The sequence below is a fragment of the Mixophyes fleayi genome, chromosome 2 (assembly GCF_038048845.1).
Source record: "Mixophyes fleayi isolate aMixFle1 chromosome 2, aMixFle1.hap1, whole genome shotgun sequence".
Classification (NCBI taxonomy): Eukaryota; Metazoa; Chordata; class Amphibia; order Anura; family Limnodynastidae; genus Mixophyes; species Mixophyes fleayi.
Window position 1 is genome coordinate 351,358,271 of NC_134403.1, and position 14,859 is coordinate 351,373,129.

The following is a 14,859-nucleotide window of genomic DNA, read 5'->3' on the forward strand; positions in this document are numbered from 1 at the left end:
GAAGTAGGGTTGAGGGGCAGGTTGTAGGGTGAGATGATGAGATGAGTGCAGAGACTTCATCTTCAGTAGTATAAGAGTAGACAGGTCAAAGGATTGGAAATAAGCGAGCCAGGCTGAAAAGTTGTCAAGGAATGTGTAACCTGGGAGTGGGGGGCAATAAATGACAGCAGCATGAAGGTGGACAGGATAAAATAGATGGATAGTGTGGACTTTAAAGGAAGAGAATGAGAAAGAGGGTTCAGAGGGTATGACTTGGAAGGTGCAGCTTGGAGAAAGTAGAATGCCTACTCCACCACCTTGTCTGTTTCTGGGTCTGGGAGTGTGGCTGAGAGAGAGTCCCCCACAGGAGAGAGCTGTAAGGGATGTTGTTTGAGTGGAGGAGAGCCAAGTTTCTGTAATGGCCAGGAGGTTGAGGGATTTAGAAATGAATAGATCATGAATGAATGAATCAAAGTTTTTTACAAACAGATCTGGTGTTCCATAGTGCACAGGAGATGGGAAGAGAGGGTAGTGGAGATATGTGAATAAGGTTGGTGGGATTGGAAGTACAGGGTGGAATGAAAGTTTTGAGGTGGAGTGAGAAGCGTGAGCAGATTGTGGGGAGTGTACAGGGCCAAGGTTAGGTGAGATGTTACCATCAGCCATGAGAAGGAGCAGGTTGGGAAAGAGGACATAAAAAGATGATTTACTCATCAGGGTCAAAGATGCCTATCCCAATATCTTAATAATATCAAACTTTGTGGTATTTATATTGGTCTTTTTTACTTTTCTTATTATCTTAAGAGAAACCAGTGCAGAGTGTCTTATCTATATATAAGTTATGTGTCACGGTTCCAACGAGGGACAACTGGATCCTGGTGGTTCACTGGAATTGACGTGACTTCAGCTAGGGGCGCGTAGTCTAACAAGTGAAATAGTGTTCACCAGTGATTCCCGCAAGGGAATATGGACTTTGTGGCTTCCACTTGCAGGTCGCGGCCCCCTAGGAAGTTCCCAGCGCACCACGAGAGAGAGAGAGAGCGTAGACAGATGTAGGTAGTATGCGTTGCTACTGGCAACTGACGAGAAGATGAGCCAAGGGATGTTGCTAGGAGCGAATCTACCGGATAGCCTGCTGCGTTGCCACTGGAGATGGTAGCGATAATGAGGTGTAACCAACTCTAGGAGGGAATAGCGGAATATACTGTGGCGTAGGAGCCCGGAGGTGGAGGAACTCGGAAAGGCTGAGTAGGAATCCCCGGAAACTTGAGACGACACAGGAGCTGTATTCAGTATGGGTGTCAGAGACTGACTGAAAGAACCAGCACAGATTCCAGGTCAGGAAGGCATTAAATAGTGTAGTTCCAATTAGGCAGCCAATAGAGGGCAGTAGAAGCAGAGAAAAGGATTAGGACATTCTGCGCATGCGCAGAACAGTGAATGCCAATTCAGGAAGCAGAGAGACAGCGCTGGAGGAGAGCTGCAGCGTGGAACTAGGTAAGTGAAGCAGGGAATAGGAGTCAGGCGGGGGGAGCAGTGGAGACCATGTTACATACGCCGGCTCCCGCGCTGGACAGCGGGAGTGCGGTGTATGACATTATGTAACCTCTGTCCTCTCAGTTGTCATGTAACTAGTCCAAGCATACTGAGACAATTAGGCTATTTGTGCCTCTTGTGATGCTTTGGATTTACAAGTCCCATTATGCTAAGCAAGATACCTAGACCCAGGTCTACCTTCTGGTGGTGACCATGTTGGGGGCAGATTGAGCCCATTTGAACTGGATTATAGTAACTGCATGGACCAAATTTTTCCTATTGGTCTGGTCTGCACAGGCACACTCCTCCCAGCATCGACTTTTGCTGAAGGGGGTGGTGATCATCATCATCATCATCATCATTTATTTATATAGCGCCAACATATTCCGTAGCGCTTTACAATTGGGGACAAACGTAATAAACTAATAAACAAACTGGGTAAAACAGACAAAGAGGTGAGAAGGCCCTGCTCGCAAGCTTACAATCTATGGGACAATGGGAGATTGACACATGAGGTTAAGTATACATTTTGCATCTTGGCCCAGTCAGACTGCAAAGGTAGGGTGACTCATAAGCTAAATGATCCTGTCACACAACAATGTTATTCCGGGGGTAGTTGTCTTGTGTGAAATTGTGTAACAGGCTAAAGGTAGTGAGGTTAAGATGGTGGTTGAGGAATATTATAAGCTTGTCTGAATAGGTAGGTTTTCAGAGAACGCTTGAAAGTTTGTAGAACAGAGGAGAGTCTTATTGTGCGAGGGAGAGAGTTCCATAGAGTGGGTGCAGCCCGAAAAAAGTCCTGTAACCGGGAATGGGAGGATGTAATGAGGGTGGATGAGAGACGCAGATCTTTTGCAGAACGGAGTTGCCGAGTTGGGAGATATTTTGAGACAAGAGAGGAGATGTATGTTGGTGCAGCTTTGTTGATGGCCTTGTAGGTTAGTAAAAGTATTTTATATTGGATTCGGTAGAAGGCAGGGTTTGAGTCTGTTTTTGGGAAGACCAGTAAGGAGGGAATTGCAATAGTCAATGCGGGAGATGATTAGTGCATGAATTAAGGTTTTAGCAGTGTCTTGTGTGAGATATGTGCGGATTCTGGAAATGTTCTTTAGATGTATGTAACATGATTTAGATATAGAGTCAATGTGGGGAACAAAGGATAGGCGTGAATCAAGGATTACACCTAGGCAGCGAGCTTGTGGGGTGGGATTTATGGTCATGTTATCAACAGAGATAGAAATGTCAGGTATGCTCTTGTTGGCGGGTGGGAATATTATTAACTCTGTTTTAGAAAGATTAAGTTTGAGTTGACGAGAGGCCATCCAAGATGAAATGGCAGAAAGACAGTCAGTTACACGGGACAACACAGATGTCGAGATATCAGGAGAGGATAGATAGATTTGGGTATCATCCGCATAGAGATGATACTGAAAGCCAAAGGAACTTATTAGATTTCCAAGAGAAGCGGTATAGATAGAGAACAGCAGAGGACCTAGCACCGAGCCTTGTGGTACTCCAACTGATAGGGGAAGCGGAGCAGAGGTGGCTCCAGAGAAATTAACAGTGAAAGAGCGATTAGAGAGGTAAGATGAGAACCAGGATAGAACTGTGTCTTGAAGACCTAGGGATTGCAGTGTTTGTATGAGAAGAGAGTGGTCAACGGTGTCAAATGCAGCCGAGAGATCAAGGAGAATTAGGAGAGAGTAATGGCGTTCAGTCTTAGCAGTGATCAGATCATTAACAACCTTGGTCAGCGCAGTCTCTGTGGAGTGTTGAGAACGAAAGCCAGACTGAAGAGGATCCAACAGGTTGTTTGCGGAAAGAAAGCGTGTGAGGCGAGTGTAGGCAAGTCTCTCTAGAAGCTTGGAGGGGCAAGGGAGCTGAGAGATGGGACGGTAATTTGAGAGAGAGTTTGGGTCGGAGTTTTGTTTTTTTAGAATAGGAGTAATCACTGCATGCTTGTATAGTGATGGAAAGATGCCAGTAGAGAGTGAGAGATTACAGATTTGAGTTAGAGGTGAAATGAGCACAGAAGACAGGGATCTACCAATTTGCGAGGGAATAGGATCAAGAGGACAGGAGGTAGAGTAGGAAGATAAGAAGAGCGTAGAAATTTCCTCTTCATTTGTGGGGTCAAATGAAGAAAGGGTGTCAGAGGGTAGTGGGAAGGAAATGAGCTGATGGCTTGTTTAGGAAGAGGATACCATTTCTAGTCTGATCTTGTCAATCTTGTCCTTGAAGTAGGAAGCAAGATCCTGAGCACTGATAGTAGATGGAGGGTTCGGGGTGGGAGGATTGAGAAGATGATTAAATGTATTGAAAAGGCGTTTGGGGTTAGAAGCCTGAGCATAGATAAGAGATTGAAAGTATGTTTGTTTTGCAGTGTTCAGAGCATTTCGATAGGAGTGGTAGACAGAAGTATATGTGAAGAAGTCATTAGAGCTTCGAGATTTACGCCAGTGACGTTCTGCTTTACGGGACAGTTTTTGAAGATTTCGTGTTGCTTTGGTGTGCCACGGTTGACATCGAAGTCGACGTGTAGTATGAAGTGTCGCTGGAGCCACTTGATCAAGGGCCGTTGCTAAGGTTAGGTGAAAATGAAAATGATCACCCCCCAGAGACTGCAGAAGGGGGCACAGGAACCGGTCTCACACTCTCGCTGCCACCACAGAACAAGAACCAGAGGTTACCTAACTGCTCTATACTATACTGTATACTCTCCCTGGCCAGATCAAAAACAAAAGACCAGAACATTTTTTCACTTTTTTTATGTTTTATTTATGTAAGAGGTGTGGGTGTATTTATTTTAAGTATCATAAAAATGGGTCTTTTGGACCCTTTGTCCTTAATGCAGGGTCCACGGGTGCAGCAAAGTTGCTGCTCTAGGGAACACTTTATTCTTTGCCCAGACCCCCAAAGCCCAGGAGGGTCTGGAAGAGGCCCAACACTTATCAGTATAGGGCCGATAACCACTAGAAGGGGGGTTGCCCTATTTTTTGCCCCCACCTCATACTCATATAGAGGCAGCAGTAATGATCTGTCCAGTCTGGGAGCTGATTATTATCATAATAAGGGACCTCACACTGATGGATTTCCTAGTGATTACCAGTCCAGGCTTTCTGCTTTCTGATTTCCTGTTCCTGATCCAACATAGTCCAGCACTGACTGTGCTTGTATCCACAAAATGATAACAAGGATTTATAAGTAAACATAAAAAATAGCCCCCTCCCGAAGTTTCTAGCACAGACGTCACTAAATAATAGACATGGGGTTTTTCATTGGCTCCCAGTCTGAGAGGCTGCACCAGCTAACCAATAAGACAGGTGGAAAATATATTCTAATTCAAATAGTGTCGCTATTAATATTGGTACAAGTGTTTATTCAATTACAACGTGAATTTTTCTCTCTGTTTGCTGGATGAAATTCTTAAGGGTTTACTGATATTTTCTCTGTTTAGAGAAACTCAACTCACTCTGATGTAAATATTTTTCCAGTATACTATATATATTATTATATTTTATTTTTTATTACATGATGTTTTTCATTTTTGCTTTTTAAGATTTTGAAAAAAAAAATGTTCAGTGTCCTTCAGTAAAATGTGTTAAATTGTTTGTTCTTTATCATCTGTCCATTGTTCCAATTGACAGCCCCTGGACAGCTATAATCTAATGTAAACAACTGGGTGGTCTTATTCTAATGGTTTTACAGTAGTCCTGAAGTGAGAGCTTGCTCCAGGGAACTAGAGAGTGAGAATGTGAGCAGGGAGATAACCAGCCACAACCTGGAATTACATGTAAAGATCTACAAAGGTTTTTATTTAAATGTCCCTGCAGATACAGGGCACCAATACTTAATAAACACCAAAAATTAAATTTTTCATTATGATGGTGATATTGTCCTTCTAGTTATCTATAATCCAACATACTTTTTTTTTTTAATGCTGTTCCTTATTTTATATGTATATGTTCTTCTGCTGGGAGTGAGAAGAAAGTGCCTTGAGGTGCACATCTCTGGATGAATTAAAATGAGTTGGATGTATGACGTTTATTTAACACTACAATCTTCCTTCATCAGTGAACCTGAATCCTTATAGACTATGCTGTGCTACTGGAGGACCCTGCTCCTTCCACTACCTTACTGTCTGTGCGGGCTGGCGTCAGTTCTGTGGGTGCCCTCGGTGGCATCCCTCCTCCCTTCCCCTGGCATTGGTGGGAGATGGGAACGGCTTCCTCTGCTCCTCAGAACTTCAAGAAGCTGCCGGTTGCCTTTGCCTCCATGTCCACATCCGGTGCTCCATGTGAGAGCATCGCAAAGGTATTAACAACACTGGAGGAGTAACGTTATGTCACTCATTCGATGTCTAGGTGCCCCCTAACCATCAACGCTCTAGGTGATCACCTGGGTTCAGCTAATGATAGCGTCGGCACCAGCAGAGCGGCTTCCTGCTTTCCACCATCCCCCTCCTCGGATCATCACACTGCCCCAGTCACATGCCGTCCTGTCCTCAGTAACCCTGGAAACAGGACCCACTGCAGAAGCCACAGAATTGTGGTGAAATGGTCTATACCGATCCTACTCTGTAAACAGTTTGATCAGTTTGATCACCCTATTTATTGACTTATCCTTATTTTTGTTCTTTCATTTCTCTTTTTTTAAACTTTTTATATCTTTTTTTAATGTATATATCTATATATATATATATACAAGTTAACCCGTGCATGATACTCATGCATTCTAGTCAAATCAAGCTACTTAAGGTGTTAAAAAGGTTCTTGTCATGCATTTGGGCCATAGCCCAGGCCTCAACCACCAACCACTCCCCACTGTCACCCCCGGCAACCACCAACCACTCCCAACTGTCACTTCTCCTTCAAGAAATATATATATATTTTTTTTAAATCTTTATAAACACTTTTAACAATTAACAAATTAAATTAACAAATTAAGAACATCTTAGTATAGCAAATTTCAGCCCTTTCTGAATTTTTTTTTTCCACACACTAAGAATTTAGTAGGTCAGTGTATAACTCTGCCCAGCAGGTGGCGCTGCAGCTTGGTTTTATTTTTTCCACACACAGACAGACTAACACACGCCACTAGACATTTATATTATATATATATATATATATATATATATATATATATATATATATATATATGTAATATATATTTTATAGTTTATATATTAATTTCATTATTTGTCAGGCATATGTTCACTCTTAGTTTATGTTATTAGTTTTCTATTTATACTTTTACTATTAAACTTACATTTATAATCAAATCTATGCACTAGTGGTTTACTGCACACCCACTTGATGTTACCTACAATATACTTAAATATTAATACTTACTACCTATCTACGATCTATTAATTTTAATTTTACATTTATTCAGGGCAGCACGGGGGCTTAGTGGTTAGTACTCCTTCCTCACAGCGCTGGGGTCATGAGTTCAATTACCAGCCATGGCCTTATCTGTGTGGAGTTTGTATGTTTTCCCCCTGTTTGCGTGGGTTTCCTCCGGGTGCTCTGGTTTCCTCCCACACTCCAAATACCACGGTAGCCAACTACAAGCATCGCTCGACTGCAAGAGAAACAGAGGAACCCAGGGAAAAATGGCTGCACACAGTAACCCCGGGGGCTTCGTCAAAAGGGTGGGGGTTAAAATATTTTCCTAGTTGGTAATACAGCTTTAAAAAGATTGAAAAAATCAAAGTTTCAATTTCAGCAATTGTTACCTTATATGGGCATAATATTGATATAACTTCCAGGTGATTGTTAGATTTTGATTTGGGAATTTTGTTTCCCTTCAAAATTAGAAAGAGGAATATTTAATATAAATGACAGTTTTATTATTTTCATAACAATCAAATGTATGATATATAGTAATATTTTTAATCTCAGTTGTAAATATCATCAGATAAATAGCATTTAGTTTCTAGGAAGAAAGATGTGTGTCAGAAAACTAAATATTTTAAATTATTATGATTAGTTTTTGGGAGATAATGAAATGTTGCTAACTTCCCTCAAGAGATGAAGAAGCCTAGAAGACATCACAGACACATGGCTGTGTCTTTAAAAAGAAATGTCTCTGTGCCACCCACCAAGCAGAAATGTGAAATCTGAGAATGGACGCATCAGGAAAAGCTATTAGAAAAGAAGAGGAAGGAGTAGGGAATTCTCACACACACAAAGAAAATCTGTAGGGGGGGGGGAGACACCAGCATTGTGTGAGGAGCTGCTGATGACACGGACAGACCCACTTAAATGTTATACTGAGTTATATGACATTAACTCCTGCCGGGACTAGGACGCTGCGCTCCCACCTCAGACACTCGCAGCTCAGACTGTCTCTAAAGTTTGGATGGACATAACGGGGGCATCCAGCCACACGAGTCTCCGGATAGCGCTCCTGCTCTCAGCCTTCAGCACAGGTCAGTCCAGAGCGCTTACTCTGCAGTCTGCAGCTCTTGTAATTACCATGATACTTATACATACATGAGGGACACTGATTAACAGGCTGCACGTCCATGTGAGCGCACTGAGTGGTACAGGCAGGAAGGGATAGTGCGATGCATGGTCTGTCGCACAGATGCATTGTGGAGGTACTGTGTGTGCTGTGAGTGGGTCGCAGCGACAGTGCACTGAGGACATATATATATATATATATATATATATATATATATATATATATATATATATATATATATATATATATATATACATATGTATATTATATATATATATATATATATATATATATATATATATATATATATATATATATATATAGATACATATGTATATTAATATATATATATATATATATATAGATAGATAGATATATGTAGATAGATAGATATATGTAGATATATATATATATATATGGGTAATGAGAAGATCCATGCTGAATTATGGAGGGAAGGTGAATTTATTGGGTACATTTAAATGCATTTAAAGTTTCCATCACTTTATTAAAATTGGGTTTGTTGAAGAATGAAACAATCTATAAAACATCAGATCAAACTGATTAATGTTGTAAGGTAATGATTTACTGAAAGAGTTGTGGGCAAATAGAACAGATCACCAGCAGAGGTGTTGGAGACAGCTGTAATATAATTTAGGGATGCTTTGGGTAGGTGCAGTGGAAACCCCAACAGCATGTTGTAGTTGTAACCATTGTATCAGATATTAAATATTGATAACTGAACAGCGGCAGACTCAGACAGGTGTGAACGCACACTGATATTTTTGGGAAGGCAGGAGAGAACTTAAGTAAGAATTTTGTGGCGAGAACAGACTTCAAAAATGCAGTTACTCAGAAACTAAATATATAGGATTCCCTGCAAATTATATCGTTCATTACTGAATGTTAGGAGCAAAGCTGGTATACTTATTGGCAGTAAGCAGCCAAATGAATAATATAGCATATATATTGCCCACTTGCAGCTGTAGTAACAAGCTGGTACGTATATTGGCAGGCATCTGGTATATGTATGGGCAGACAGCTGTATGTACAACCTAGTATCTATTTCAACAGGCAGCTAGCTGTCTGATAGTGGGAAGAATCAATGCTGAGGGTCAGGCTGACGTAGCAGCTGTAGTAACAGACCAATATCTGTAGACAGCAGTAAGTACACAATGATACAGATATTGGAAGATTGTTGTATAAGTTGGTTCCTATACTGGCACAGTGTAGTAGTGACAAGATAGGTGTATTAGCTACTGGCAAGTAGTAGTATTGGCTAACTGGATTTAATATTGGCAGGGGTATGGTAATGTTTATACTGGCTGGCATCTAAGTTCACCATCTAATAGTATATTGTTAAGCAGCTGAATACACAATCTGGTATTCATATTGACAGCAACTGGTTTTGGTATTGGCAGGCTCCTGTGTAAACAAATATGTAAGTAATGGAAAGAAGCAGAAAGAAGCAATATATACCATTTAGTACAACTGCTGGGACACCTACCAGGTTATTGATTGGATTGTTGCACTCCAGTATATAAAAATGCAAAAAAAAAAAAAAAAGGTATTTCAGTGTATAAAATGATGAAATACACAAAAAATATGAAATTGGAAACACAATCACAATTTTAGTTAATTATTTTTATGGTACTGTCTGCATATCATATATCTAAACTTAAGCTTTTGTCACTTTCTCGTGACTCTTAAACTATAGTGCAATTTCAACTCTTGGAGCAACAAAGATTTTTTTTGTGCTGTATTTAGAAAGTTATACCAGCCTGGGGGCAAACCTTTAAGGCTCTCCTCAATCTGTGTGAGAAATCACTGCATTCATCTGGTAATGATGGGCCTAGAGGTATTGACATGCAATTTGTCTGCTATTTGTACTTCTAGGGCAGTCTAATGCCTTTCATATGGAATTCATTCTATATTATAGACACATTGGAAGGAGCAATGGTTGGTAAAGGAAACAAGTTGTATTTTAAAAGTCACTCTATGTTTTCCCAGCTAACCTGTACGGGTAATATGTTTATTTGGTTCTCTGAGGTGCTGATATAATTCATTAACTTAAATAGGTAGAAATGGGGTACATTCAGTCATTTTAAGATACGTTTAGGAACTAATTATGCAAGTTTAAATATTTTTTTTAATTAGTGCTTCGTGTTTCTCCAAATGTCATTGGTCCTGACAGCAAGCGAATCACTGTGAAGTTTGCCTTAAAAAAAATTTGGGTCTACAACAGTACTAGATCATCTTTTAAAATGTTGCTTAGAAACAAATGGTCGTCCTACCATCTCGTTTTTGAACAACAAGTTCTACACCACCATATACATCCATAATCATTTTCATGGGTGAATAAGGATTAATTAATTAATCTAGGCTTCGTTTGTACTGGAAAGCACAGGAACAAAGTGTTATTACTTCTTTTGACCCCATTGTGTTTAATATTTAAAGATATTTTTTACAATCCTCCTGGCATATGTCATAAAACATTTTTATTTTTTTAAATCTTTGTCTCACTTTTTTTTTTTTTAATCTAAAAAATAAGCATTAGATGTACGGGGGCAGGTGTGGTGTAAGCAGAAAATTGTATGGGCACCATGGTGGCAGATAGGTTAGCATTGCTGCCTTACAGCTCTGGGGTCATGAGTTCAATTCTGGCCACACCCCTATCTGCGTGGAGCGTGTATGTTATCCACGTGTTGGTGTTGGTTTTCTTTGGGTTCTCCAGTTTGTTCCCACAGTCCGAAAACATACTGGTAGGTTAATTGGCTGCTGACCAAATAGACTGTGTGTGTGGTAGGGAATTTTGATTGTCAATGTCCTTGTCACATCTGTCCCTGCCAATAGGGCAGAGACTGATGGCTATATGTCCTCTGTACAGCGCTGTGTAATATGATCGGAGCTATATAAATAAAATGATCATAATAATGGTATTATTATTTATTTATTTATAAGGCATCACAGGTTCCGTAGTGCCGGATACAGAAGTAAGTAACAAATAGAAGAGGTAATACACATAAGTAGCACAGATGAGTGTGAGTAATGCTATGGGGACTCACACAGAGTGCAGCAAAAGACGTGACAGGACATACGAGGGAGTCAGACCGTAGACAGACGTAAGACAATAGGTAGAGAGGACCCTGCCTGTGAGAGCTTACATTCTAGAGGGAGGGGGGGGGGGTCAGAGACAGTAGGACCAACTGGAAGAAGATGTAGATGGCAGACGAGGAAGAGGAGGTGATGGATAGAATGGTTAGGAGGTGGTAGGATAGGTGAGCTTGAAATGGTGAATTTTGAGTGAGCGTTTGAAGGACTGAAGGTTGGGGGAAAGTCGAGTGAGGAGTGGTAGGGAGTTACAAAGATTGGGGGCAGCACAGCAGAGGTCTTGGAGGCGAGCATGGGAGGAGGTGTTAAGAGATGAATTGAGGCGGGGGTCAGAGGCAGAGGGGAGTGGACAAGTAGGTATCTACCTCGAGACACAGTCAGAGATGTACGGCGGAGATATTATCAGATCTTATTTGCACAGTTTATTTACATTTTCAGCTAACGCATCTGTTGACTTCGCTGATGAAAGAAAATAAGTTTGACATGAAAGCAGTGAGTGTGTAGAGCTAACCGCAGCTGCCCCTAAGCCACAGCCATACTTGCCTACTTTGAGCTGGAGGCCTCCGGGAGAAGCCGGAAGGGGGCGTGGTGAGAGGATGGGAGGGGTCGGGGTGTGGTCAATTTCCTCATTTTGGCCCCACACTGTGACAAAATCATTTTGTTGCGGGCATGGGGCCAAAATGACGCGATTCACTGCAAATTGCATCATTGTGGCTGCCGAATTACAGGATGCGGGAGACTTGCCTTCTCTCCCGGGTGTCTGGGAGACCTACCTGGAATTCGGGAGTCTCCCGGACATTCCGGGAGAGTGAGTAAGTATGTCCTAAGCACATATCTACTGTGCCGAATACTAAATACCTTTGGTACAGACCTAACCAATTTTTTGTTTTTGTTTTCAATTATTGATAGAAAACCAGCTTCAAATACATTCTGCACATTGTAAAATATCCTTGTGAACTTAGATGATCTGTATCTAGGAAATCAATCTACTCTATATACTATTATTTCTCGCAAAACAACATTTCATCCCATCATGTTACCATTTATTAGTTACAGAAGATATTCTAGGTTCAGTCTGCTATCTATAGTTATTAGCATTTTTCCAAGAACATATGTTAAGCCGAGTACAGCATAGTCTATGGAAGGCAAACTCTCCATCTATAATTCCTAGCATCTAACTCATCTTCCAGTCTCCTGGTGGAAAAGCTGCCTCTTGTTATGTAAAAAGCCTCTTTATCAAAGGGCTCTTAACTAATTATTGTCATTAATGAAAGCTGCCCTCACAGGGTGAGATGTGGATTTTGTTAAATTCTATTATTTAAAACTATTAGGAGTTTACAGACAGGAAATATTCTGGAAGGTCATTACTCACAGTCACAGCTCCAGAGCCAGAGCTGGTGAGGTCAACAGTCATTTCCTGTGTGAGTTCCTGCAGTTTGATGTGTGCTTAGGTCCTTAATTCTTCCAATTACTGCCAAATAAAGGGACTTACAGTCTTTTAGGATAATATAAAATATACTAAATAACTTCGCTCAGGTGCAGTAATTATGTTTACAGAGTGTTTTTGATGATTACCAACAATACAGTAATAACAATGCCTACATTTAGACCAGACATTAAGACCGTGGGTGGCTTTTCTTGTGGGGTGGATGTACATGCCCTAGCATGCCTTGTCAGTGTCTGCTAGTTCTCTCACCATGCCCACCTACAGGTATATGCCACCCACAGCTCAGTAGGACAGTAGTTGGAATTGGCTTTTTCTGAAGACTAAAAATAAAAACTCATAAGACCATATTGTTTGTGGACTAGAAATGCTGAAGACTTTCATGCAGGAGGTCAGTGGGCAGTTTCTTCTCAGACTTAATCCTGCCCCTCTTCATTGGTAGGTGCCCTGTATAGGCTGGTAGTGTGAGCGTAGACTTTACACGGGAAGAGGGTGTCAACGGGCTAGGTGTCCTGTTCACCTGATACACTGGCAGCTCCTTGCAGATCAGAGAGAAAACCTGAAAAACTGGGTGTCCAGGTGATTGCTGGATAGGTGCAACCATATGCCCAGGTGATGCCACAAGTTCCTAGTCAATTTTCATTATTATTCTGTATTCTCGCAGCTACTGGCAGAGGTGGATCTAGATTTTCTCGTTAGGGAAAGGGGGCGATTTAGCAGAGCTCCATCTCTTCCTTCCCTCTGGTTGCACCGAAGTTTAAAACACAATCAGAATGGGAACGGCCGGGCGGGATCCACTGACCGCCTCTCGGCCACCAGGCCCATGGGTGTGGTGTGCCGCAGGTTAGCCCGCCCCTGCTTGGGAAGGTGATCACCCCGATCGCCCTCTTGTGGATCCGCCACTGACTACTGGTTCAGCCCACAAAGTAGCTGCTTCCACTGTGTATAGATGACAGCTCCACTTTAGCTTCTTAGCAACTTCTCAGTTACAATTTGAACTCACTAATTGGGGAGTGGGGGGAGGGGGGTGTAGAGCTCCTGTATAGTAAGCTTGAGCATAGCAAAGTGAAGAAGTAACCAAGTTAGGTTGGAGAATAAATAATAGTTTGTATTGAATAGCATATAATTGTACAAATAATGAAATCATTATACGCAGCTTTGCTTATCTAACCTCAGAATGCAGCATACAACATCATAATCTGTTCCCTGTTGGATCCCTTTCATAGATCATTATGTAACATTACACAATACCACTGGTAAGCATTATACCATTAGAGAGAATTAGCCTTTGCAGTTATATACATGTAAGTATTCTAAGTGCTAATTAATCTAAACTGTTATTCTATTAGTAGACTTCTGTAGTAAATGTTACAAATATCAAGATACAACAATAAGGTAAAGCAATTTTTGTGTAGAATTGATATATTTAAGTTTTCATTAGATGTACAGACCTGTCTGGGAACACATTTACAACAAGAAATGAAGTGTTGGAGAAACGTGGTTAGTTAAATAAAAAGGAACACCTCTCTTACACAGTTTTCCCTAGGCAAGCTTATTCTTCAATCCATACTGTATTGATTTCTTACATATATATGAGTTATAGAAAAACCTTTCTATGTTCCAAGCCAAAGGGGACAAAGTCTATAGTCACACAACCCTGCGTTCTCTGCAGTTTTACTAACCAAACAGTATTGTATCTGAGGTTCCAACAACGCCGTATATGTGCCACCTTGACTTTAAATGGCTAATAAATATAAATTATTAAGTTGAAATAATATAACATATGTTTTAAAATCCACCGATTATGTGTAAACTTACAAAAAAAACACGACAGATCCTCAGATGATAAAATTGTATCTGTTCTTGCTATAAAGGCAAGTGTGAGTCATTGTCATATGTTATCCGCAAGTTTGCTGTCGGGTAGGTCTGGATATGGGGAAAAGGGCAGTGCCATTCAAGAACAGGTCACATTGTATGAATAATCTCCTTTCAGTATATTCAGACATGTACACAGTCCCAAATATGATGTATCAATGTATCTGATTCAATCAGTTGTCTTCACACATTGCTCATTTCTGTATATAGTCTGTGTATATAATTAAGCTGCAACAATTGATTTATGGAGCTTATAGCTAGATTTTTTGGAAGATCAAAGGCTTCTGCCCAGTCTTCTTCACTTAAAGGGCCTGAGTCATTTTGCCGTCAGTATTTGATTTTAACAATCAAATTATTCCGTTTATCAACCACCCATATGCAGCAGTCACTTAGAGCTAGATTTACTAAGCTGTGGGTTTGAAAAAGTGGGGATGTTGCCTATAGCAACC

General features: G+C 40.8%; 1 protein-coding gene and 1 long non-coding RNA gene across 2 annotated transcripts in view; one reads left to right on the plus strand and one right to left on the minus strand.

Moving 5' to 3' along the window:
* The window catches only part of LOC142139481 (uncharacterized), a 928,167-nt gene that overhangs the window by 321,388 nt on the left and 591,920 nt on the right, over positions 1-14,859 (minus strand). The window lies entirely within an intron of this gene.
* The window catches only part of CYYR1 (cysteine and tyrosine rich 1), a 62,879-nt gene continuing 55,684 nt past the window's right edge, over positions 7,665-14,859 (plus strand). Inside the window, exon 1 of the mRNA XM_075198219.1 lies at positions 7,665-7,948. Coding sequence (XP_075054320.1) covers positions 7,879-7,948 — 70 coding nt within the window. The 5' untranslated portion in view covers positions 7,665-7,878. The remainder of the gene's footprint in view (positions 7,949-14,859) is intronic.